The sequence below is a fragment of the Cetorhinus maximus genome, chromosome 4, assembly GCF_964194155.1.
Source record: "Cetorhinus maximus chromosome 4, sCetMax3.hap1.1, whole genome shotgun sequence".
Lineage (NCBI taxonomy): Eukaryota > Metazoa > Chordata > Chondrichthyes > Lamniformes > Cetorhinidae > Cetorhinus > Cetorhinus maximus.
In genome coordinates this window covers 6,157,990-6,184,506 of record NC_135882.1, presented here as the reverse complement: position 1 = coordinate 6,184,506, position 26,517 = coordinate 6,157,990, and the positions used below count along the sequence as shown (strand labels likewise).

Here is a 26,517-nt window from a genome sequence, read left to right as displayed (position 1 = left end):
TCCAGGGAAAACGCCAACAATGGTGGTAAAAAATCAAGCGCAAGGCAGTTTACGGCCGACACGGGAGTCGCGCCCCAATGACGTCAGGTCGCCTGCGTCGACGTCCCTCCCGATCTATATATAAATTAATGAGTCGATTAATTAAAGAGCGATATTGATAAATCGGGACGGTCGGCGGGAGGACAATGCATTTCGGATGGTTTCTAGGAGTCGGGTATGTCATCTGAGCGATCGGGCGATAGAGAAAGAGGAGGGAAGGAAGGATCGGGCGCGCGACGACGTTAGGTTGAAGAGGAAGGGGCTGGTGCCGGCGGAGGCTGAAGGGAGGAGGCGGTGCTGGGTTCTCTTCATCAACGGTGAATGTTGGCGGCGACCGCCGCCCTCCCCCCTCGCCCGCGGTCCGGCTCTGGCTGTTGGAAGGGAGCGGAGCTCGAGCTGGTCGACCATTGGTGGGGTCAGCGCGGGGACAGCAACCGTCACCCCTCCCCCAACCCCCTTTCCTCCCGTCGCTTGTTGGGGAGGGGGTAGGGGAGAGCGAGCTCCCCAAATGCGCACGCGCAGATAATAAAGACAATGACGGGGTGGGGGGGGGGGTGAAGAGAAGCGCGGACTATAACCCCTCCCCCACCCTGTGACCGGCGGCCCCGCCCCCTTCCCTCACCCCAGCGCGGGCGCCGCTGGAAGCCCCTCCCCCTGCCTCTACTCGCCCTTCCCCGGTGCCAGCGGACCAGGTGGGTGGAAGCCCCTTTGACCGCTCCATTTGCTCACATACACTGATGGGGGAAAACACCCCTCCCTATTATCAGCTTCCAGCATGATAACAATGGGTTGGGGGAAGTGTTTTCCTTCCCGTTTATATATAAAAAAAATGTTGAGTGCTGCAATGTGATCTGCTTCATTTTCCTCCTAGGAGAGCTGTACTGCTTTCAATGGCTCTCTGAAAGAGCTGGAACAAACGAGACGGGCCGAATGGTCTCCTTTTCGATAGCTTTCTGGGTACTGAGGATGAGATCGATAGATTTCTAGATGTTAATGACACCAAGGGACATCGAAATAGCCTGGGAAAATGGTGCTGAGGTAGACATTCAGCAATGATCTAGTTGAATGCGGAACAGGCTCGAGGGGCTGAATGGACCTCTGTGCTCCTATGTTTCTATGTTCTTTTTCTTGTTTTTATATGTGCAGCTAGTCAGGGCAGTGCTGCAAAAAAAAGGGTCAAGCCTTGAAATAGAATATAACCCTCCATAAATCTCTCTCCATTTAAGATGTTCCTTAAATCTTCCGTCCTTGACCGAGCATTTGGTCATCTTCCCTGATATCTCCTGTGTCTCACTATTATATTTTTGTCTGATAATGCTTCTCTGCAGCGTCTTAAGATGTTTGACCAAGAAATGCATGTTGTGCCAAACATAAACCTATTGAATGGTCAGTACTTCCTCGAAGCTAATTCCTAATGTCCTTGAGTACGCTCTTGTGAAAAGCTTTGGGACCTTTTGCTTTGTTAAAGAAGCTATATGAATGCAAACTCTTCTGTGCCAAGAAGCCTTGCTCTTTTTGCTCCCAGCTTCTGGTTCCGTTATTGGGCTAAAGTGATTCGGTGAAACTGTTTTTTGTTTAACAGTGTGATTTGCTTGGGGCTGGTTGAAGGTGTTTTAGTTTTGTTTGTTTATTTGCAGGTTCCAACACAATCTGTAATTTTGATGTAAAGTAATCCAAGAACTGCCCAAACCTGCAAAGTTGTGTTACGAGCGTGATGATTTTTAGTGAGGTTAGAATAATAATTATGAGATGCAGCATATCAAACCTTTCGAATAAAATTGCTGCACATTTTTCCCTTTCTTTCAGATTTCCAATATTTGCAGGTTTTGCTTCCTATTCGAGCTAATTGATGGAGCTGAAAATTCAGATCAGTGGCACTTTAGCTCATGTAAGCTTGTGTGAGCGTTCAAAAATATTTAAATGACTAAATATTGTTCTATCATTTATGTTCCCAATTTGGTGATTTTTCAAGCTTGCAGATTCCAAGGGTTTTTTTAATTACCTTTTTTTTAAAACAAAAACAGAATCTTTTTATGCAGCAGGGAGATGGGAATTCCAGATTGTTGTAATAAAGTGTAGATGGACAGTAACAACGCCAGGGACCAGGATACATCTGGCGAAGGGAGGTTACTATGTTCGTATGTACTTAAAAGTTTTTTAGTCCCAATCTAACCATGATGAGCAAAAGACACATTACACCCGAATGGTTTCTGAGATTCTGTGGTAAAGTGCCCAAACAAGTTTTTGTCTATTTCCTTAGTTACTCTTTCTTCCTCATCCTTGCTCTATCTTTATGCGCTCTATTATATTTTAAATTTTCATTTCACACACTTTTTGTTCCCTGCTTCTGGTGTATTTACTTCTCCCTTATCCAACAGTTCAGTATAAATTTACTCTTCTTTGGCTGTTTGTGTGCTTTTTTTTCCCCTCTGTTGGTAAGATTAATTCCTCTTCCTGAATGTTGGGAATTAAATTCCACTGAGGCAGAGGGGGGTTGGGTGCTGTGCTATTAAGAGAGTCAGTGCATTGGCAGGAGCCAGGGCAAAGCAAGTAATGTGGTTTGGAATTAGGCAAGCAGAAAATCCATCTGTTGGGACTGGGTAAGGAGAGACAACGTCAGCATTAGTCAGAACTCAGTAAAGGACTGAAAGCAGCAGTGAAACCCACGACTAGCAAGCATGGCCTTGAAAAGAGAGAGAGCGAGCAGCCCTATCCTTGTGAGCAGGTACTCAGGAAGAGCTTTTATCTAACAATTATTTTTTTTGAAAGTGCCTTGCAATTTTATCCTTTCTTTTCAAAGCTGGATGAAAAAAAAATTGGCAAACCAATGAAACTGCCAGGACAACCCAGCAAAGTAATAATTCAGTCAGGTCACTGAATAAGAAATGGCTTCTCTTGAGAGCTACCAAAAACCTTGCAATGGTTCAGAGACTTTAAAACATTATCCCGTGACTCATACTTTTTTAAAAAATTAATTTTCTCTAGTCTTTGGTGTAAGTTGCAAGCTCAGTATGTTGCGTTGAAACCCCTTGTTGCTCTACCCCTGTTGATTTTATTTCTGAACAGGGATGTGGTGAGAGCTGACTTGAATCATTGGTATTGTAGTTGTTTTGCTGGATGTGCATTTCACTTAATGCTGACAATGGTCTTGCAGTACAAAGAAATTCCAGCTTTTAAAAAGACAGCCAAAAGTTCCCCTCTCGCCCATTTTCCCTGGCACACAATGTTGACTTTCCCCCGTGTAAACGTAAAATCTGACGGGAGTTGTATCTCCGTGGCTGTGCATTGTGATCGTGTCACTTTGAATATAGCCGTGGTCTAATGGCTAGATTAACTGTACGTTTTTGTTAACACAAATGTACCTCCGGGAAGCAGACATGAAATGTGACAGTGCCCTCAAAGATTACTAAGAGCAATTGATTAAGATCCGGTTGAAATGGTTTCTCTTTGTACTGTAGTAGCTGGTTTGAACCACCGCTTCAGGGCAGTGCTGATTCTAAACTGGCTGATTGCTTGTGTATGCTAAACTGAATTCAGACATGTTGGTAAGTGTCACAGAATGCCTTTCTGTGGATTTTGGGTTTTTTTTTTCCGTCAAGGTGCCAATTATTAATCTTGATGTAAAGTGCAAGAATATTTTCTTCAATTGAAATGATAACCCTGATTCTAACCCCGGGTGGCAACCAGGAGCTGGGGGTCGAGGCAGGCTGCATTCCAGGGCCTTGTTGCGTAGGCCCCAACGGCTTCCCACTCAAGGTGATGGGAAGCAGCAGCTGGAGGGCAGATGGGCAGGGAAGAGCAGAATCTCAAGTGGCAGGATTCCACCATCCGGGACGGATGTACCAGTCGGGAAACTAGATGGAAGGAAGGTCGGGAGAGCCTTGCGGTTGGATAAAGCCTGGGGCCTAAACTATCAAAAAGATCCTGCAGCTATTTGGACCCCTTCTGGCCCTGACTCCTCTTCCTGCCAGGATGGCTTATTGACAGGAAGGCCACAAAGCCATGCAGGCCTCTGGTTAAAAAAGCAGTCAGGCCCTGACTATGACACCTGAACTCAAGCTGCATATCTTCCTGCTCAGAAGGAGCAGGTTAAAATACAAACTTGCATAAAGACAACAGAAATTTGGTGAGTAAGCCCCACATGCGATTTTAACTGCCTGCCCAGGTAAAAATCATCGTATAAGGGGTTTATGCGTCCATAGCACCTAAACAGTGATGCTTCTGATATATTTAGATCGACCCTTCATATGCTGAGGGCAAATGAAAGGTCCCTATTGAACTTCTGAAATTGTAATTTTGAGATGACCATCAATCCTGTCATTTATTTTCTGTCCTTGGAAGTGTGTGTCCTCTGTTTGGCATATAACCAAAGTTGCAGGATTGAATTTGAGAGCTCACTCTGCAGAATTTCAGGCTGTTACACTGTGGATGCACTATGTACTAGTCTGTGAGAGTAACCCCCACAAGCTTGGTGTCATGGTTTTGACCAAAAAAAAAGCACTGCACTATACTTTCCAAACTAAATTAACTGTGTTTCACTCTAGGTCAAAAATTGAAAGAGTAGTGTTTTTTCAGTTTTGCTATGTTCCTAAGGTCTAGAAAATAGTTTATGGGGGAACTGTGGAATACAGAATATATTCCACTGCTGCTGAAGAATTTAACAACTCATGAGTAATCTGTGTTTCTGAATTTTAGAGGTCTGATGACTCACTGGTATGTAATGTCCTTGAGTAAAAATTAGTTGTTCTGAATTCCGCCAAGTTTCTGCATTTACACAAATCACAATAGTGGAACTAAAAATAACTCAAATTTTTAATTATATACTCATGAGGAAGGTACTTCCGTATTTCTCAGTAACTTGAGGTGAGCTGCTTCTGGTCTCATTCAGAAGATCATTGCCACCATTTTGAAAGTCTCCTAAGTTAATGCATTGAACTGACAAGTTAGTTTTAGTTCCAAATGAGGATATTATACAATTGAGAAAGGAGCTGGATGTCATCATACCTCTGTGACATCAATAAACTTGTTTTTTTTTATTCATTAACAGGATGTGGGTGTCACTGGCCAGGTCAGTGTTTATCGCCCATCCCTAATTGTCGCTGAATAGGTGCTGGTGAGCCACATTCTTGACAACTGAGTGGCTTGCGAGGCCATTTCAGAGGGCTTTTAAAACTCGACCACATTGCCGGGAGTTACATGTAGGTTGGACCGGTAAGGACGACAGATTCCTTTCCCCAAAGGACATTAGTGAACCAGGTGGGTTTTTACGTCAGTCTAGTGTTTTGTGATCACCATTACTGATACTAGTGATTTATTCCAGATTTAGTTACTTAATTAACTGAATTTAAATTCGCACCAGAGCCGTGACGATATTTGACCTCCTGCCTGTAGATCGTTAGTCCAGCCCTCTAGATTACAAGAGCAGTAACATAACCACTCTGCTACTTATTTGATAAACTGTGAGGAGTTGAATGCTGTGGAACTAAAGCAGTGAAGGGTTTAAAACAAAAAAAAAAATCAATATTTGAAGAATATTTTAAGCACACTTTTCATTTTATGTTGTTATGGAATCTCCCCTGCTACGTAAGCATGTAAAATCCTATTTTAATTTAAGTTGTAAAGGCACTGGAATCATCTGGCTTTTTGCTTTCCCACCATTCAATGGAAGGTCACGTGTCAATCTTAAAGGCACAGTGCAGTGCAATAAGCCAACCGCAAACAGTAGTTAGAGGGAACACCGCCTGTCCCCACATGACATACTTCACGGGTAAATTCCAGAATGGCAGGCAGCCATATAGACCAGGAAAGTCCCAGCTTCACTTTCTGTAACAAAAGTGAAATACTGTGGGTGCTGGAAATCTGAAATAAAACCAGAAAGTGGAAATATTCAGCCGGTCTGATAGCACCCATGGAGAGAGAAACAGAGTTAACATTTCAGGTCTATGACCCTTCATCAGAACTGGGAAAAGTTAGAAATGTAATAAACTATGTCCATTCTATTTCCTACGCTTCTGCTCTCACCCCTTGCCCTCCCTTCCAGTACCATAATGTCCCCTCTGTCCTACCCCACCAGCCTGCATATTCAACCCATCATCCTCTGCTATTCCTGCCACCTCCAGTGTGATGCCACCACCAAACACACCTTCCCCTCTCCTTTCATCATTCCTAAAGGGACTGTTCCCTCTGTGATGCTGTGGTCCACTCCTCAGTCACCCCTTTTACCTTCTCCCTTCATACCCAAGGCCCCAAACACTCCTTCCAGATGAAATAACAATTTGCTTGTACTTCCTTCAATCCATTTACAGTGTTTGCTGCTCATGATATGATGATCTCCCACACTGGGGAGATGAAACCCAGGCTGGGTGACCGCTTTGCAAAACATCTCCATTCAGTCCGCAGGCATGACCCTATGCTTCCTGTCGCTTGTCGTTATAGTTCTCCCATGTTAACAGGATCCACGCCGGTTGGTGAAGTCGAAACTAAGACACCAAGCCTTTCCTTGCTCGGAGTTCATTGACTTTTTTCAGTGTCAATGCTCCTCTCAAACAACCAGCTACACCCCCTATTTATGTGTTCAAATACCCGTCGCCTGTTTCCTGTAACAATGTAACTGACAATGTAATTCCTGTAGCAATCTAATTGATAAGACGTTGACACTCCACCTTGCCCCCACTCTGACCTTTCTGTCCTCGGCCTGCTGCAGTGTTCCAAAGAAGCTCAACACAAGCTCGAGGAGCAGCACCTCATTTGTTTTGACTCTGCACCCTACAGCCTTCTAGACTCAACATTGCGTTCAACAATTTTAGATTGGAATCTCAACCCCCATTTTATTTTGTTTTTCTTTGCTGGTTTGGTGTTTTCCCTCGTTTCTCACTTATTTCCTTGACTCTGCTTTTGGACGGCAGCTATTCAGGATCCTGTCATTCACACTTCCTCCAGACACATCTTTTGTTTCTTTACTTGGCCCATTACCGCTCCCTTTGGCCTCACCAACCATGAAACCTTTTGCCATATATTTTCTTCTGCTCCTCACCCTATCGCAGACCTTGGCCGGGATTTTCTGGTCCTGCCAGTGTCAGGAATCACCGCGGTTGGGACCATAAAATTTGGAGAGCAGCCAAAAGTCCATAAACTTCGGGCAGGAATTTCCATTCTGCCAGTGTCGGGGCTGGGAAATCCCGCCCCTTATCTTTTGTTATCCTCCCCCCCCCGCCCCTTCACTTGCTCAAAACCTATTACAATTCTAACTTTTCTCAGTTCTGGTGAAAGGTCACAGGTGTGAAATGTTAAATCTGTTTGTCTCTCCACAGGGGCTACCAAATCTGCTGAGTATTTTAGCATTTTCTATTGGTCAGATTGGTTTTGTGCTTTTTTGGTGTTACGGCCTGAACTTGTACATCACTCTGTGGCCCCTGCTGGAAATTTGTGCAAGTGTGGATGTCACACCTTGTTTTACTTGTCCTATCATTGCATGATATATTTTGGAAAATGTAATGACTGAATTATCGGTCAAATTCAAATTGAATTGTGCTTGGGGCCCAGGTTTTCTTTAACTTGGATTAACAAGGCAGAAAATTTTACTTCTGGCTCTAGATATTATATTCAACTGGGGGTGAAATAGGTTGAAGACCTGTTATACCAGAATTCTACGTGTACTCATTTGACTAGGTTTCCGTCTAGATAAATTTATTTCAGACTGACCAATAGTCTATCCGACATGCTTTTATGCCCCTTGAAACTTCTTTGAACCAGTCATTTTTGATAAGGATCGCACGATCTGCCCGTTAATTTATCACAGCAGTCGACAGGAATATGTGTTAGGACCCTGACTAAACTCTCAGAGGGAGACCTTAGCTCATTTTCCTTCACAAATGCATCATTTGCTAACCTTACCACAGAACTCGATCTTTTTTGAGCATTAAAGTATCTCCCCTTTTCTGAAAACATTGTGAAAGTAGGAAGTCATCCTGCATGCACTCTTGAGGGAGCTCTTGAAACTTAGCTCGGTGTTGACACTGATTCAGAAGGTCAAGGATTTAAGTCCTGCTCCAGCGACAAGACCACATAATCGGAGCTAACACTTCAGTGCATCGGTCCGTCACTAATGTAGCTTTGGTGGTGCTGTCGTATTGGATGAGGTGTAAAACCAAGACCCACTCTGTCCCCTCGGAATGTAAAAGATCCCGTGGCACTATCCAAATAAAAGCTGTAAATTCTTTAGAGAGCGCGCAGAAAAGATTTCCAAGAACGGATTTTGGGATGGAGGGCTGCAATTAGGTGGATAGGTTGGAGAGTTTGCGTTATTCTCATTAAAGAAGAGAAGCTTGAGAGGAGATTTGATTGAGGTGCTCAAAATCATGAGGGGTTTAGACAGAGTAGATAGGGAGAATCTGTTCCTACTGATGGAAAGATGAAGAACCAGAGGGGACAGATTTAAAGCCATTGGCTAAAGAACCTGAGGCGACATGAGGAAAAGCATTTTTACACAGCGAGTTGTTAGGATGCAGAATGCACTGCCTGAGAGTGTGATGGAGGCAGATTCAACTGTGGCTTTTGAAAGGGAAGTGGATAAGCAAGGGAAAAATTTGTAGGGCTATGGGAGCGTGACTGGCTAAATTGCTCTTGCAGAGAGCTGGCTCAGACTCAATGGGCCAAATGATTTCCTTCTGCTTGGAAATTATTCTGTGATTGTATTTTCTGAGGCCACCAATTACTTCTCAGCCAACATCATAAAAGCAGAATATCTGATCAGTTATTTCATTGCTAACTGAGGGACCTTGCTGTTTAAAATGTTGAAAGGGATTTGATAAGGTAGATATGGAAAGCCTATTTCCTGTGATGGAGGAATCAAGTACAAGGGAACATAATCTTACAGTTGGTGCTAGGTCATTCAGGAGATGAAACAGGAAACACATTTTTTCCCATACACTGTTGTACTAACAATCTGGCATTCAACTCTTTATGGGGCATCCTGAAGATGTGATAAGTCCTTTTTCTCAGTTATCACAGCAAGCATAATTATAATTTGCGTAAAAATGCAGATTTCTTCTGTGACACTCTTGCTAGCACTTGCCTGTCTCAATAACATCCTTTGATACACTTTTAGTAACTACTGTTTTCCATTTGTGTCATTAACATACTGTTAATTTACTGTAATATTCATGCCATGCATTTTTGTATTGATCAGATCGTGTAGTTTCTTCTGGACCTGATGATAGGTCTTCTGAGTTCTTAATGCAGCATTGACTGTCATAATGGCATGGTTATGGCTTCTTTTTGTAAATTGTGCTCTGTCTCTCCCCTGCTAAAAATGTTTGCATTCCTTTCCATTTTTCCATTCCAGCAGTAACCAGTGTATCCAGGCTAGGTCTGAGAACCAAGCTCTGTTGTGCCAGTCTCCCAAGATTTGCATGCTCCCCAGCTGCTTAACAAACTTTACCATATTTATACTGGTTTAGTAACCCAATTACTGCTTGAGAACTGGAAATCAGTATTGTACATGTCGTGATTGACTCTTTATTTTGTCATTCTCTGTGATTGCACATCTGAAACTGCCTATTCTTGCACTTTAGTTAAGTTGTGAATTATGATTCAACAACAAACATTTCTCCTGTTTTCGTTTCAACCAAACAAGGGAAGATGTAGCCTAGAGATATGCAGCTAAGGCTGGAAAGACCCTTAAGCTTATTTTAAGGAAAGCTTTAAAACTCTGAGCATTTTTTGTATTTTAGCCAGAGAAATAAAATAATTTGTTTTTTCATGGGGTGTGCTGTCTAGGCCAGCATTTATTACCCATCCCTAATTGCCCTTGAGAAGGTGGTAGTGAGCTGCCTTCTTGAACTGCTGCAGCCCATGTGGTATAGGGCTGCTAACAGCACCCACAGTGCTGTTGGAAAGGGAGTTGCAGGATTTTGACCCAGTGACAGTGGAGGAACGGCGATACAGTTCCAAGTCAGGATGATAAGTGGCTTGGAGTTGAGTGGTGTTCCCATGTGTCTGCTGCCCTTGTATTTTAGGATTTTAGGGTGGTAGAGGTCACGGGCTTGGATGGTGCTGTCAAAGATTGATTGATTAATTAATTAATTAACTAACTGTGATCCAGGATATGAGAAAAAAAGTTAGTATTGGGAATTAAGTTGTTAGCAAAATCAAGTACTTTTTATTGTTGCTCAAGTGGCAAGTTCCATTTTTTTTTTGCTGATTCATGAGATGAAGGGATTATGTCATGAGGAAAGGTTGGGCCTATATCCATTGGAGTTTAGAAGAATCAAAGATGATCTTATTGAAACATATAAGATCCTGAGGGGACCTGACGGGGTGGATGCTGAGAGGATGTTTCCCCTTATGAGAGAGACTAGAATTATGGGGCGCTGTGTAAAAATAAGGGATCACCTATTTAAGACCGAGACGAGGAGAAATATTTTCTCTCAGAGGTTCGTTAGTTTGTGGAATACTCTTCCCCAGGGAGCAACGGAGGCAGAGTGATTGAATATTTTTAAGACTGAGTTAGATAGATTATTGATTGACAAGGGAATCAAAGGGCGTGAGGTTAGACAGGAAAGTACAGTTGAGGCCACAATCAGATCAGCCACGATCTTATCAAATGGTGGAGCAGGCTGGAGGGGCTGAATGGCCTCCTCCTCCTAATTTGTACATATGTATACTTTCAATATGACTTGGGGAAGTATGACTAAGTCTGGGCTTATTTGCTGATAAATTATCAAAATGCATCCAGATATATATCTCATCTGCTCTCATTGAAGAACTATAAGAACTGTTAAGACAAGTACATACTAATAGTCTGTAATATTCTAAGTAATCTGTTACTTGCATTCAACATCCCAAAAAAAGCTTGACAGAATTGCTCTGTCTTCTACGCTACATGTGGAGCCTAATGTTGGTGGCGCCAAATTCAAAAATGTTAAATATAGAAAAATAAAATTTCCCTGACATGTCCCCTCATGTGACACTGTCACATGAGTTGGGACATGTCCATCACTTTTAATTAAACTTTTAATTTTTTAAAAAAACTACATGAAACCTCATCCCGCCCGTGGATGAGGTTTGATGCTTTTTCTGAAGCCTGCCCACCAGCCTTAAGGTTGGACGGGCAGGTCCTTCAACGAGTTCAATTACTTTTAAATGGCCTCAATAGGATGTTGACAGGTCGGCAGGTGCACAGCTGATTTGGCTGCGCCCCCACCGACCTGAGAATTGAAATGGCGCGGTGTGACGTCGGGAGTTCTGCACAACATCATCCTGCGCCATTTTACGCGTTGGCGAGCGGGCCCCACCCCCTTCTCGCCGACCTCAATATCCTGCCCATGGTTTCGTGGCCACCAGCAAGCTTCTAATCATGTGCCATAATGGTCACTCTTAATGTGATGGCTTGGACATTGAGTCAAGGCATGTTATTCAACCATACGTAGTGAACTCAAATGCTGACCTTGGCCAACGCGCACATTTGAAAAAAAATGCGGGAGACCAATGTGAAGAACGGAAGTGTAAGATACTGCCATGATTAAAATGGGGGAAGGAAAATATAAATTAAATCAAAAAGTAGAGATTGGGTGACACCAACCTTAAAATCTTAATTTAAAAAAAAATTGGGGGAAACAGAAGATTTGAGAGGTAAAGAAGTCTATAATATTTGTGGTTCAAGGACAGCAAGTTAGAAAAAGATGGATGAGGATCTAAGCAACTAAACATGTACGTGCAGGAGGAAATGTAAGGTTGGATAGAGACTAAAATAGGGTCTGATGAATTTGATGTCTGAGAGGTGGCAAAGGTCGTACTCTGGCAAATCAAGATCTACCACCTATTTAGAAGATTCTATCTCTCTTCCCAAAATGGGAAGGATGGCCCTCTGCCTAACTTGCAGTGCCCAGATAATGGACTCCAAATGCTTTTTCCTAAAGAAAATCACAAGGATTGGGAAGCTCTGACAGCCAGCCACATGAGTCTTCAAACTACGTCCCAGAGACTCTTAAGGAGTCTGAGAGAGTCAGTGATAAATGGATCCCAGGCCAGATGGTGAAGGATGAAACTAGACACACATCCTTTCTTGATAAGTTATTTTATTTATGGGCATCTGCCTCCTACCTATTAACTCTGTGTCCCAGCAGCCTTTCTTTATCTTTTTTTCTTTTACTCATCTCACCCTTTTAGGCATAAACCTTGCAGGAGCACCCAGTTTTCTTGGGCAGCAGCACAGCCTGGATGTTGGGCAGGATCCCACCCTGGGCTATGCTACTGACCCCTCCCAGCAGCTTGTTGAGCTCCATGTTGTTGTAGATGGCAAGCTTCAAGTGGCGGGGCATGAAACAGATGGTCTTGTGGTCCCTGGCCGCATTGCTGGCCACCTGAAGGATCTCGGCAGTGAGATACTCCAAGACAGCAGCCAGGTAGACGGGGGCTCCAGCCCCAACACGCTTGGCATAATGACCCCCTGCGCAGCAGCCAGTGGATGCGGCCAACAGGGAACTGGAGGAGCGAGTCTTGGCCTTGGTGCACCCTTTCCTTCCAGTTTTACTGTGACCGGACATCATCTTGTTGCCACTGCTGAAAATCTTCACCAATCAGTGTATTAAGTACTTAATTAAACAATGCCCTTTACCTGTGTATATTAACATTATAATTAACGTACCATTAACAGTCAGCATGGTCATCAAATATCTGCATTCATGCTTTTACTGGTACATATTTTCTTCACTGATATTCCTGTAATTCTCTGGGTAGTTGGCAGTGTCTTTTGGAAGTTGGAATGGGGATATCTGCAAACAATCCCACACACAGGAACTTACCTACTGAAAACCCAAATTCTAAGGGAAGCACAGCTCCTGCTGCCAGGATTACTGAGAAGAGCCACTTTGCCTTCTGATGTGTTTCCAAGAAGGTTCCTTTGGCACCCGACATCTTTCTGGGTTGCATATATGCAATTTCTAGTCAGGTGCTCTTGTTCAGATCAAAAACAAAAATACCTGGAAAAACTCGGCAGGTCTGGCAGCATCTGCGGAGAGGAGCACAGTTAACGTTTCGAGTCCGAATGACCCTTCAACAGAACCATTGAAGGGTCATTCGGACTCGAAACGTTAACTGTGCTCCTCTCCGCAGATGCTGCCAGACCTGCCGAGTTTTTCCAGGTATTTTTGTTTTTGTTTTGGATTTCTAGCCTCCGCAGTTTTTTTTGCTTTTATGCTAGTGTTCAGATCTTGTTTTGTCTCAGTTTTCATTGAATGCAGCCAGGAGAAAACCTTAGCTAATTTATTGACACCTTTCTCAGCTCGTGGGCTCAAGTTTCTCCATTCTTCGCTCAAAACGCAGACCTGAATACAGGAGATCAGACTTGTGGTTCTTCTTTGAGCTGCCTCAAGCACTTGAATGTCACCTGTGTGGCTTCAGTGACCAGCTACTTTTGTAGATGTGCTGCAAGTGACCCCTAAGGAGATTCATGGAATAGCTCCTGCCTTTAAAGTTTCTTTCACTTTCTGCAGGCAAATATGTGACCTTTGGTGTCATTGGGACACTGTTGATATCGGGGAAATTCCCAGCCTTAATTCCATTATTGCGTTGATACTCCAATGTAGTGTATCAAAATGATAGCCTCAGATTTTAATACAGTTAAATAGTTACTTCTATGAAGTAACATTTTATTTTTATCTACAGGTGAACGCGATGTGATATTGCTGCTGCCTGTGGGGAGGCACAACAGGAAGATATCAAGGTGAAGGTAGATCAACTTTCAGTGACATTGGTAGTTTACGGGAAAAAAAATCCGTTTTTCGCCACTGACCATGGCTAGCAAAAGGAAATCTAAAATTCCTTGCATGGTTCCTGCCAGTGAGACCCTGGACCAGGACCCAGAATTGGACATGATTACAGATGATCTTCCTCCAGATATTTCTGATGAGAGCTTGACAGCAGATAGTGCAGTAATCGATGATGAGAATATTCCAGAAAAGGAAGTGCAAGACACCCAAATCAAGAGGCTAGAAGGAGGCTATGAATGTAAATATTGCACTTTTGAAACACAGGACTTGAATGAATTTACTTTGCATGTTGACTCAAAGCACCCAAATGTTATTCTTAACCCATCCTACTTCTGTGTGGAATGTAATTTTACGACCAAAAGGTATGATACTCTTAATGACCACAATGCCAGATACCATTCAGGTGAAATAAATTTTAAGCTTAAAATGGTAAAACACAATAATCAAACTGTCTTTGAACAGACTGTTGAAGAATCCAATAGTAATGGTGTTTCTACAAATGAGGAACAGGCGGAAAGCACTGATAGTACTCCAATGGGAATTTCAATAAGCAAAACTTCAATTATGAAGATGATTAAAAATAAAACTGAGACCAAAAGAATCTCTGTCTCACCTAGTTTGGTAGATGAATTTACTGCTGATCAAGAAAACAATGATGAGACACTGGGGGCCAACTCAGTCTCAGGATCTACCAATACCAGTGGAATTTGCATTAACCAAGAAACAAATGGAGTGATACTTGATTCAGTAAATGTAAGTCAAGTGATACCCTCTCCAACTCCTAATTTAGTTCCTAAAGTTATGATTCCTGTGAACAGCATTCCAACTTACAACACTAATATGGATGTAAATACTCACCTACTGAACTCGTTCAACAGATTTCCTTATCCCACACAGTCAGAAGTTGTAACACTAAAGACTCAGACAAAATATGCAGAGGAACAGATTAAAATCTGGTTCACGGCTCAGCGTCTCAAGCACGGCATCAGTTGGACCCCAGAGGAGGTGGAAGATGCCAAGAAGAAACTTTTCAATGGAACTGTGCACTCTATACCACAAACAATTACAGTCATACCGGCACAGATTTCAACATCTGCTAATGGGCTGCAGCAGATCCTTCAGCCTTGTCAGATAGTTGGCCAGCCAGGTATCGTCTTGGCGCAGGTCGCCAGTACAAATGCAGTTGCTGGGAATTCTCCGATTACTGTCACCGTTGCAGGGGTTGCAAATCAAACACCGCAGTGGCAAAAGCGCAGAGCACAGGAAGGTGACGCAGGTCCCGAAGCAAAACGGACAAACAATGCGCAGCTTCTGCAACTTGCTGCACAAGGAAGCTCTCTCGTTCCCGCCCCAGCCACAGATCCATATGGTGTGCGCCTCAAGAAGACAAAAGAACAACTGACAGAACTAAAAGCCAGCTTCAACAGAAATGCATTCCCCAGTGACGCGGAGATCGCTAGAATTATACAAGTGACAGGCCTCTCGAGGGGTGATATTAAGAAGTGGTTCAGTGACACAAGATACAACCACAGGAATTCAAGGTGTAATCAAAACGTCAATGTTCCCGAGGTCAGCAGCACTATTGTTTTGGATTCTGGTGATGAGACCACATCCGAATCCCTTGTAATAACTCAACAGCGCAAACACGGATGGAATGCTTTCCCTGATTTTACTCCACAGAAGTTCAAAGAGAAATCTACAGAGCAGCTTCACCTCCTTGAAGAAAGTTTCCTTTCAAATCCATTTCCTAATGATGATGAGATTAACAAGCTAAGGACTGATACAAAACTCACCAGGAGGGAGATTGATGTCTGGTTCTGTGAAAGAAGGAAAGCTAAATGCTCTGACGATAAAAATGAGGAGAGTGGGAAAGCAATTGGAGGCGAGGTCGACGTTAAATACAAAGACTCTGATGGGGTACCTGCCAAATCAAATTATGGGCAAATTCATAGCACATCTTTGGCGAGTGGGTTAGCAATACCAAGAGTAATGGCTGCTGCAGCTAGTAGGCTATATAAGAAAACTCCAGAGCAACTACATCTCCTTAAAAGTGCATTTGTCCGTACACAGTGGCCATCCCCAGAGGAATATGACCGATTAGCAGCAGATAGTGGACTGGCCAGAACTGACATAGTAAGTTGGTTCGGAGATACCAGATATGCTTGGAAAAATGGTAACTTGAAATGGTACTATTACTATCAAAGCGGTAATGTGGAATGCCAAAATGGACAAACCCAAGTTTCCTCCAAAAAGAGTAAAGGCCGAGGTAGATCAAGAGGCAGACCACGAGGAAGAGGAAGGCCCAGAGGCACTGGAAGGTCAAATAACTGGAGTGGAACATCAACCAGCAAATCAGGCCATGCTTCTTCAGAGAAAAATATTCTTGAACAATACTACTCGAAGCACAAATACTTAAACGAAGAGGACCTTGACGATCTTGTTGCAAGATCGTGTATGAGTTACGAGAGCATCCGGGAATGGTTTGTACAAAGGCAAACAGAAGGCGGTGCTTCTGAGAGCAATAATTCAGATGGACAGTACCCTGGTGATGATGAGAAGAACGAACCACTTGATGAGGATGAAGATTGGCCCGGGGAAGAGAATGCGAGCCAGGAGGATGAAGATGATGCCTCTGATGCAAGTGGCAGCAGTGATGTATGGAAGCCTCCTTCACAAAAAAGCAATGAAGTTACGGAACCAGATGGTGAATTTTCTGCAGAGAATTCCAATGTATAAATGTGAGTTATAGAAGTAACCTTTTGTATTCGGTTGTAATATATCTAATTTGGAAATTATGCTCCAATGTATCGCTGAAGAGTAGTGCAGTAGAATGCCATTTATCTAAATATTTTTGGTGCTACCAATTTGAATAAGTGAATAATGACATTGCTTTATTAATTCCAATGTTGTATTCCATCAAAATATTAATTCAGCACAGGTATACATATCTGACAATGAGATTTTCTTTTACATAGTCAGTATGGTGTTTGAATAAGTCGCTTGATGGCATCCCATGGTACATACTAATTGCATTTGGGTTTTGTTGACAGAGGTATTTATTGGGATGTCTGCATAATATTTGTATTAGTTTAAGGTAGTACTACAAATCTATTTTCTAATAACTCTTGAATGCCTGATGCAAAATTAAGAATGCACATGTAAGTTGCAATCTAAAGTTCTCCCTATGCCACTTTAATGGCATGTGTAAATCCAGGCTACATCACTGCACCAGTTGAATCCTGATTTGCAAAATTACTTGTATTATGCCATTTAGATATTGTACCACATGGGGTAGGCTTGATGGAGAATTTGTGTCAGCAGTGGTTAGACTGAGCCTTTTAGAATTCGTTTCACTTGGGGAAACTTAACTGCTTTCAGGATTGCTTTTATTTTATCTGTTTGAACACCCAGGTCCCAGAAATGATTGGACACTTTCTATTCCTTGAGCAATGGAGAGTTTATGCAATTAGTTATGCTATGGTATATTTCTGTTGATTTTATACTGGTAGGAGTATGTATCAAGATTTTTATCAATGTGTACTAAAGCAGTACTAGGACAAAAGGGGGAATTTGTATCAATTCTAATCGTAAGTAAGTAAATATATTTCAATATTTTTAAAAAAACTTTAAATTTTGGTTACTGTTCAGCTCAACATACACTGGACACTCTGGATGACATCCATGTCTTTTGTATTTAGTTGAATGGACGGGGAAATTCTTCCAATGCAGATACATTTTACTTTTTAAAAACTTGAACAGAAATTCTTAATTGAGAACTATTTGTACTGTAGTTATTAATTAAGACTGGAGGAATTTGTTACCAGGTCTCAAATGATTTGGTTGTTAGCTGGGTACTTATTTAAGTATAAATTTGTCTGGCAGCTATGTCTAATATTTTATGATCCATTTTTGATTTCCCTTGTTCCTGTTTGAACCTCAATGCATACCAGGGTATATTCCAGGAGTGTGATTCCTAATTCACCATTATTTCTGAGACCATTGGGATACGGCTGGAGACTCTCGAGGAACCCCAATGTATAAATTATGTTGGGGAGGCAGGTACATGTTTAGTCTCAGTAGAGTTAGGGAAATATCAGGTCTTTATATCTAAACAGTGGGTGTGAAAAAAAGTGTAAAAATAATCCAAATTGCTGTGTTTGCCTTTGCTGCTGCTTAAGTGTTCTTTAATAAGTCAGCCTTGTGCTTTACAGCCAGAGATACTGTAAGTATGGGTGTTTCCTCTACCACTTTCTGAAGTTGAGATCATAACAGGGCCTGTGACATATCCAGAAAGCTGGATACCTTAACAAAGATTTTTGCTCAATCCTTGAGTCCACTACATTTACCAGATATTGGATAGGTCCTGGAGAATGATGACTTGCCTACAGAAGTGGTCTTTGGCGCCAAGCACAAAGGAAATATCTAAGTGAAATCCAAAAATGTAACAAGTACACGTCAAGTGCACCCATTTACTACCTGTTTGGACACTTGTAAATCTTATAAGTAGTTTATTCACATGTTTACGTTGAACGTATTTTTGCTATTGTAGAGGATATGTATGTTTATCACTAATAATGAAAACTGCCCTAGCTTATATTCCCTGTAAAGAAATAAGAAATTTATCTTCAGCATTCAAGACATGAGTCCTATTTCATTACTAGCCAGAGCATTGGAAATAAACTTTTTTAAAGATTGGCAAACTTTTCTGTCCATCTCTTTATATGATATAGCACAGAAGGAGGCCATTCAGGCTATCATGCCTTCTCCTTTTAGTAGAGCTCTTCCTCTCAATATACTGCCAATCACTGACCCATCCATTCTCCTCCACTGCCTTTTTTCAGTAGTTTGCTAATGAGGAATTGTAAATGTCATGGTTCCACTCTCTAGCAGTTGTTTTTCCTGTTGCTTCTGGAGTGCCCCAGCATCCATCTTTGGCTGCCTCTTTCTAGTTTGCTTGCTACCTTGAAGAGACTTTGGGAGAGAAATTGGTTCTCGTCTGTTTGCTGGGAAGAAAATGGGGGCTGGGGTGTGGCGAGCCAATTTCAGCCACAATGCTCCGCGACCAATCTGCGCCTGCATTTTGGTCTGTCGTCTAGCTCCTCAATGCACTAAGAATTACGCTGACAACCAATTCAAGATTGTCAGTCGGGCTCAGTGTGGCGCATTTGAGTGTACTGGAAGCTACATATATTAATACACAGGGCCCCGTGCTTTGCAGATAGAAAGAACATGTACATACATTGTGCCTGTTTCAGTTAAAGAAAATAAGCAACAGCCATTTGCTGGCTCATTCCTCAGGGCAATACCTTGACCAATCAGTGTCAAGCTGCCTGGTTTAAGTTTCAAACAATGCTTGGCAGTTAACTGTCAGTTACCATCAGTGGTGCATTCTCCATGGCAACGCCACTTGCCAACCAATCAGCACTCTCTTCACATACAGTATAAATTATTGCTTTCCCCTGTATGTTGGTATTCTTGCAAGTGTCCTGATGAGCGACAAGACAGAAAACTTTGACGTCTCTTTTTTTTCAGCAACACTCAAGTTCTGTGCTACTAAACAACTATTTTTAACTACTGTGTTCAAAACAGTCAGAAGAAGGTTTTCTTGCACCTTGCACTTCACAAGTGGATTTATTTTAGAATCTTTAGTCCTTAGCTAATTTCAGTAGGGGGGGGATCCAAAAATTGGGTGGCTGATATCCTGCAATTTGTAGCTTTAATAAATCTAATATTTAATTATTCTTCTTCAGTGAGAAACAACCATTAACTATTAGTTACTGGTTTGATTCGCAATATTAAATCTATGACGTGAGAAAAGCCGTGTAACAAATGTCCTTTTGCAAATTGCATATTATTGCAAATATTTACACCTTGTTGATTTGAAATTATGAAAACCATCCCCCCCCCCCACTTGTCTTTGGACTCATGATATTCCAGTGGCTTCACCACTTCTCAGCGTTGCCATCCCGTTTCTTCCACCACCTCTGCCCTGCATGGGTTAAGAAAACAGCAGATCACAAATACAGCTTTTACAGGTACAGTTGCGATAGACTCTGTAGTTGTCATTGCTATTTTTTTTAGCCTAATTTCAAACTTTAACCATTTGCAAACACTTGTAAAGGATACAATTAAACAGCATTTTACTGGATCAATGAATCCAATGCACAACCTGTATGAAACTGAGCAGAAAGTATCCAGTTTCTATCATGGTTCAGCTGCTGTGTTAGCCGATCTCTGACAACTGTCGTAAAATGGCTAGATATGGTTGATCTCCCCCTTACTGGTGTGGATTACAGAAGTCAGACTGAATTTCACTTCCAGTTACTATCCAGTAAATACTTAAGTAAATATTTATGTCTGGATTTAGAGGAGAACAGGGTGAGAACTCATATTTAACAGTCTCAGATGTTGCAAAGAAACGGCTAATGCAAGTTGTGAATTTTGGAAAAGGCTGATTTGGGGTAAATGGATTCTTTTAAAATGGAGAGGCTTGGCTTGCTGAAAATGCTGCAGCATGTTGGAACAAACCAAATGTAATCATTCCTATGACTGATGTGAGTGAAGGTTGGTGGTCTTTGTATTAGATTGCTGATATGCTGTATTTGTACAAATACATTTTATTTCATTTTCCTTAATGAATATGTGTAGGTAAGTAGTCAGAAGACCTAATTTAGTCCGTTAAATACTGAGATTTTTTTTTTCTTTTGGTAGGAAATATTTTTTGATGTAACCTGGTGTGCAAACAACTTCTGCTTTCAGCTGTAAATACAACTTTTAGACACATTGCAACAGGTGGGATGTGGGGAGGCCAGTCAGCCCCTCAAGCCTGTTCCGCCACCCAAATACACCCTAGCTGATTCGTGGCCTAGCTCCATATACCTGCTTTTCCCCATATTCCTTGTTACCTTTGGCTACAGAAATCTATCAATCTCAGATTTAAAATGAACAATTGATCATGCATCAGTTGCCACTTGCAGAAGAGAGTTCCAAACTCCTGCCACCCTTTGTGTGTAGAAGTGTTTCCTAATTTCACTCCTGAAAGGTCTGGCTCTCTTTTTTTTGCTATGGTTCCCTAGCCCTGGACTCCCCCAACCAGCAGAAATAGTTTCTCTCTGCATTAAACTCTCGATGAGTCAAATTCCAGGGAAACTGCCTTGAAATTCAGGTTGAGCAGAGCGTCGTGATAGCCGTGGAGGCCCCATTCTGCCACGTGTGTGTCTCTGTGTAACCTGATATGTCTACAGACGTGGCCAATTTGAAATGCTACATATTGAGCCCTTCCTGCGATGCATTAAACACGCCTAATGTGGTTGTGTGTGTGTGATAAGAGTAAAAAGAATCTTTATTCCATTTGTTCAGTGGCTGTGTTTATCGTGCTTTTTTTTGTGAAATTAGCTAGGCGTCACAGCTTATAAGCTGAGTGCATTTCTGGCACTGCAATTGGGGGCGCAATTCACATAGTACCACATGTTGGCCTTGAGAAAGGCTCAGGAGGGGATTTGACCTTGAAAAGGGCCAGGATATAGCACCAGAAGAAGCCCATGATCTTCTTCTGCTTAGCATGCTGTTTTCAGACGTGTGGGATACAGTTCGCCATGTCGTCAGTGCAGTCAAAACACATTTTCAGTGTTTTTGTGCTGCAGTACCAAGTCCTGGAGCATCTGTGCGGCATCAGCCTGGGAAACAGGCGGGCGAGCAGATGATGGGCATTCAACAGGGTCAACGGCTGGAGGCCGGCGTGCTCTCTGCACAGGCTGCCTTGAACCACGTTAGCAGAGCTTCCTCGAGGTTAAAATAAGTAGCTATTCTCATCCTCTTCCTTGCTGTAGAGAATGCCTATTCTAAGATGTTCTCCTGGCCTGTGGAAAGGTGGACAAACTTGATCGTGGAATCTCCCACTCTTTCTCGATGTCCGTTTTCCGCTTCATGCCACGGTTTTCCTCTTGCTCTACCAGCTTCACCTTCTCTCCGATCGACAATGCTTTTAACTTCCTCACAGGTTTCATCACACTCTCTCACGTGCTGCTTCACAGTAAAATCTCGATGTGAAATGGTGGCTTGTTCCGGGTTTCATATTTGAGCGCGCTTGGGTCTAACCACTCTGCCCGGGTCAGCGCGGTCACATGACCCCGGCGGAAGGGGCTGGCTTGCTTGCACTATGGAAACACCTCTTTTGCAAAGGATTTTGGCATTTATTTTTCTTGCCGGTGCCAAACAGATGTTCGGCTAAACCAGTTCAGCCACTGTGGAATGCTAACTATTTGCAGGAATTGTTCTATGGCTTTTGTTATTCTGTTGGTGGGAATGGTTGCTAACTTCAACACAAGTGAAATCTTGTGTCATCCAAATTTGACTCATTGACATTTCACTGTATCTAACCTATCTGTTCCCCTTAATAATGTTATCAAATCACCCCAACCTTTTTAAATTCCAGGGAAGAGAACCCTAGAATGTGTAACCTCTCCTTGTAATTTAATTCCTGGAGTCCAGGTATAATTCCAGTAAATATATGCTGCACTTTCTCCAAGGCCAATGTAATCCTTCCTAAGGTGTGGTGCCCATAATTACAGTACTCCAGGTGTGGCTAGAGATAGGGTGTCTCTCTGGGAGTGTACATACATGCCTGCAGCTTAACGTAGACACCAGTGTAGAGTGCAGTTCACACGTAGTATAAATATGTTTTAATTATGTGTTTATACTGGAATGGGAACAGATATTGTATATTGAACTCTCCGTTGAATGACCGTTATTCATCAGACTTAAAATGTTACCCAATAATGGTAACTAGGGTCTTCCAGAAATTGCTGCTTTCTCTTCTAGTCAGTCAAATTACATAAATTCTGATTCTTGGACGCAAGCTATAAAGATGAAAATTATTGGTGAAAATACCTATCATGGTCATTGATCCCTTGAAGTTCATAGTTTTGGATGTATTGATGACAAAACTCATCAGCTACTCCTAAGAAACAATATTTTTTCTTTTTTTTTACTGGTGAGACTCTCTGCCTGATTGTGACGCTGTCAACTTTCTACATTTTCCACCCCTCTGATCCGGTATCTTTCTCGATTTGACATTCCCATCAGGCCAGCGTTAACTGCAATAAAATAAAAGCAAAATACTGCAGAAGTTGGAGATCTAAAATAAAAACAGAATGTGCTAGAAAAGCAACTGTGGAGAGAGAAACAGAGTTAACGTTTCGAGTCCAAAATGACTCCTTCGGAACAGTATTAATGCATTGTCCTTCCTTCTCATTTATCAGCAATCATAGAACCATAGAAAAGTTATGGCACAGAGGCCATTCAGCTCATCGTATCTGTGTCATCTCAAAAAGAGAAAATAAAATAACTAGCCGCCCATTCTAATCCAACCTTCCAGCGTCTGGCCCGTAGCCTTGCAGGTTACAGCACTTAGGTGCAGATCCAAGTACCTTTTAAATAAGTTGAGGGTTTCTCCCTCCACCACCAAACCAGGCAGTGAATTCCAAACACCCACCACCCTTTGGGTGAAGAAGTTTTTCCTCATTTTCCTACTAATCCTTCTACCGACCGCCTTAAACCTGTGCCCCTGGTAACTGACCTCTCCTCTAGGGGAAACAGGGCATTCCCGTCCACTCCATCTAGGCCCTCAATCAGGTCACCCCTCAGCCTCCTCCGTTCCAAGGAAAGCAACCCTATCAAAATAATCGTAAGGACTGCCTCAGACTCCAGCAAGCTGTGCGATTTAAATATATTATCAGTAGTGGAACCCGGTTTAAACGTACTGTGGAAGCAATTTAACCCTGTTTCCTGATGATATTCCATGTGGTTATTAGTGGGCGAAAAGGGAAATGACACTGTTATACCCCAGCAACAACGTAGGTGAGCAACATAGACGTAACCAGCAGCAGAGACGATCGGGGTGGGGGGGTGCTGGATGAAATAGGAAGAACAATGGACATGGGAGGGGAATTTTTGGCAGCAAGGCAGAACAACCTGTCCAACTGAATCTCGTTTTTAATAACAGTAAATTTGAACACTTAATTTAGAAAAGGTAAGCAGTTATCAGAAAAAAATAATTGATCTATAATCCTGTAACAGAGTTAGAGGGAATTGCTGTAGTCCACTTCTGCTATCCATTCCTGTTATTTATTAACATATGTACAAAATAGTGTCGATTCACTTTCTGAAAAAACAATCCTAACAAACAACTGCGTTTTTTTCCCCCTAGGAACTGCGAATATGTGAAAGTCATCATTGGGCACTTGAGCCAAAAGAATTAAAACAAAGAATCCTCAACTGTGGTTATCCTCTCTGAGCTGCAAGATTATTTCCGTAAAGAAATATCCATGCGCCACATATTTATTTCCCAATAAATCAAAGTTTTTTTTTTAAATTTCCATAGTGCCAAAGTTTTAATACAGGAATAGAAAGGATTTTTGTACATAAATGACTGTTTTGAAACAGATTTGTACAGTTTGGGATTTTGCTACATTTTTAGTGAGATGTGTCTTTGAGCACATGTTTAGATTTATCAACCACTTGTATTTTTTTCATGTAGGCTATTACATTACCCACATAGATTTGGCTCAAGTGTCATATTGTAATCTGCCTTCCTGGGATACAGGCAGTTACAATAAGCTTTGAGCAACCATATGACATTTCAGCATTAGCTTAAAGCAAACATCTATCAGTAAAGAAATGCTAACAGATATATTTGTGACTTAATTATGCATGGTACTTTTTGTATTTGCTTTGGAAAATTTATCTGTTCAATTTTATGCTTTAAGCTTTAGTAGTTACTCGAAATTACACACGTTTATAGATGTAGGTCAAGTCAGCAATTTGTTTCTCCCCTGATATTTTCTTCAGAAGCCATATGCCCAGTTGCTAATATTTTTCAGTATCTTCTGCAAAAGTGATTTTGTATACTGAAATTAGGAAATTGCTGCTTCTACATATACAGTTCTACATTTATATAATATATATATAGTATTTAAATATTGTAAGCATTGAGTAAGGGGGTTGCAAGCTGTGGTTTGAATAAATCTGTGTCCAGTTCTAATTTTTCACGCTATTTATTGTACTTTATGGTGTGAGTACAGTGAGGAGAAGCATCCAAGTTGATTGGTCATGCCTTTTTTTATATAGCTAGCAATTCACCACTATAGTCATTTGTGTTTAGTTTGTCTTGCTTATGTAGCAAATTACTATTTGTGCTCCATCCATTTCAAGAATGTTTAGATTATTTTCTGAAAGTAGAAATAATACCTATAAACCACTAGTGGTAAGCTAAACCAGTTAACACATGTACCTAATTTTAGACAGATGCTCTCTATTTCTGTAGAAAATATGGATCTCTTTACAAATTTGAATCATGATTACAGTACTGGCTGGTCCCAGTGAATGTGCATTTTTATAATGCAAAAAAGTTGTTTGCACATTTATTGTACAAGTACTGTATACTAAATTCTTCAAAGTTTGATCATTATTAGTTAGGACTTCGGTTGTTCAACCACTAATGACACACAAGTCGTCACAAGGTAGTTTCCCCTGCACTAGTAACTCTCAAAAGCAGTTTAGCTTTATATTTTTCTTCACTATTTTAATATTCGTCATGAATCCTGGCAAAACATTACTTCTCTAAAATTCATCATGATATAACCATTGGTTTTCGTCACCTTTTTCAGTTTTTTAAGATATGTAAACAGTATTTTAGTTTAATTTAGCAAAGACTTGTTGTAGCACATAACACTAGTACAGATTGTGTGCAGCAGTTTTCCCAAACATTTTCTGGGAAATGCTGAACTTGATGCTCCTTCTGGCTCACCAGTTTTTAGTTTGAGCAGATATAGTTGCCTAACTCGTAAAGGTTTAGTATCCTATATTTTTAACAGTGGTAACAGGTGTCACTGTGGTTATGAACAGTGAAATGTTAACACGACCAAACATTCTTAGTCGGAGGCTATAACAGTATATTCCCTTCTTAGCCTCTGCCTCACAAGGCCGACACACAAAATAGAATTAAAAGATTTTAAATGTCAGGACTTTGTTTTTAAGTGAACGTTTTAGAAGCCTTAGTACATCACACATTCATTTTTTATTTCAAGAAGCTTAAGTATTTAATCCAAACTTTTTGATAAGTAATCTGGTGATGTAGGTGCATTTAGCTTTGCTACTGGTCACAGCCCATGTACAGCTTTTCCACCAATGAGCATTGACTGGCCCTCTCTGCTGATTCACCTTCTTGCCAATGTCCCATAGATCACTTGATTTGAAGCTTGAAAGTAAGTTTTAAATAAAAATTCCGCTATGATCTCAATTAACCATTTTTGTTTCAGGTTTGCACTGCTATTTTGTTTGTCCAGTTACCTGCTTTGTAAGGTCCTGTGAACAACCCCGTGTCAAAGATGATTAAAATTCTGTTCCAAATCTTTACTAAAAATATCTGTGAATATCCAACATAATCAGCCAGCATTCCTGCCCTTGGTGGCTTTCTAGGAAACCTAAATGTGCTGTTGAAGGGGGTCAGTGGAGATTTTATGTAGGCTTGTTTTTTTTTTGTCTGTTATTCCTGCAGATAATGTTTTTAAATTGACATCTGTTTAGCTGTCTACTGCAGTTCTGTCTTGATGTTTTGTTTTTATGTAGATTTGACAAATCCTTTTCCATTGACTATAATGATTGTAATAGGCGAACATAACATATTTCAAAATAAACCTTCATTCTGTGA

The 26,517-nt window shown here is 41.5% G+C and overlaps 1 protein-coding gene across 2 annotated transcripts; it reads left to right on the top strand.

The window, feature by feature from the left end:
* The first annotated feature begins 1,905 nt into the window (after window positions 1-1,905).
* On the top strand, window positions 1,906-26,517 carry zhx1 (zinc fingers and homeoboxes 1). 2 transcript variants are annotated; one of them, XR_013576348.1, is made up of 5 exons: window positions 1,906-1,927; window positions 5,087-5,295; window positions 13,705-16,546; window positions 17,759-17,867; window positions 24,016-26,517. XR_013576348.1 is itself a non-coding variant. In XM_078539873.1 (4 exons), the coding sequence occupies exon 3, from the start codon at window positions 13,833-13,835 to the stop codon at window positions 16,542-16,544; it is 2,712 nt and encodes a 903-aa protein (XP_078395999.1). In that variant the 5' UTR covers window positions 1,908-1,927; window positions 5,087-5,295; window positions 13,705-13,832; the 3' UTR covers window positions 16,545-16,546; window positions 24,016-26,517. The 2 variants fall into 2 exon arrangements, 1 of the variants encoding a protein (XP_078395999.1); XM_078539873.1 differs by lacking the exon at window positions 17,759-17,867 and having other exon boundaries at window positions 1,908-1,927.

What these genes read in the sequence shown, in the direction of transcription:
- zhx1 (XM_078539873.1), top strand. Translation starts at nt 13,833, where the DNA reads ATGGCTAGCAAAAGGAAATCTAAAATTCCTTGCATGGTTCCTGCCAGT.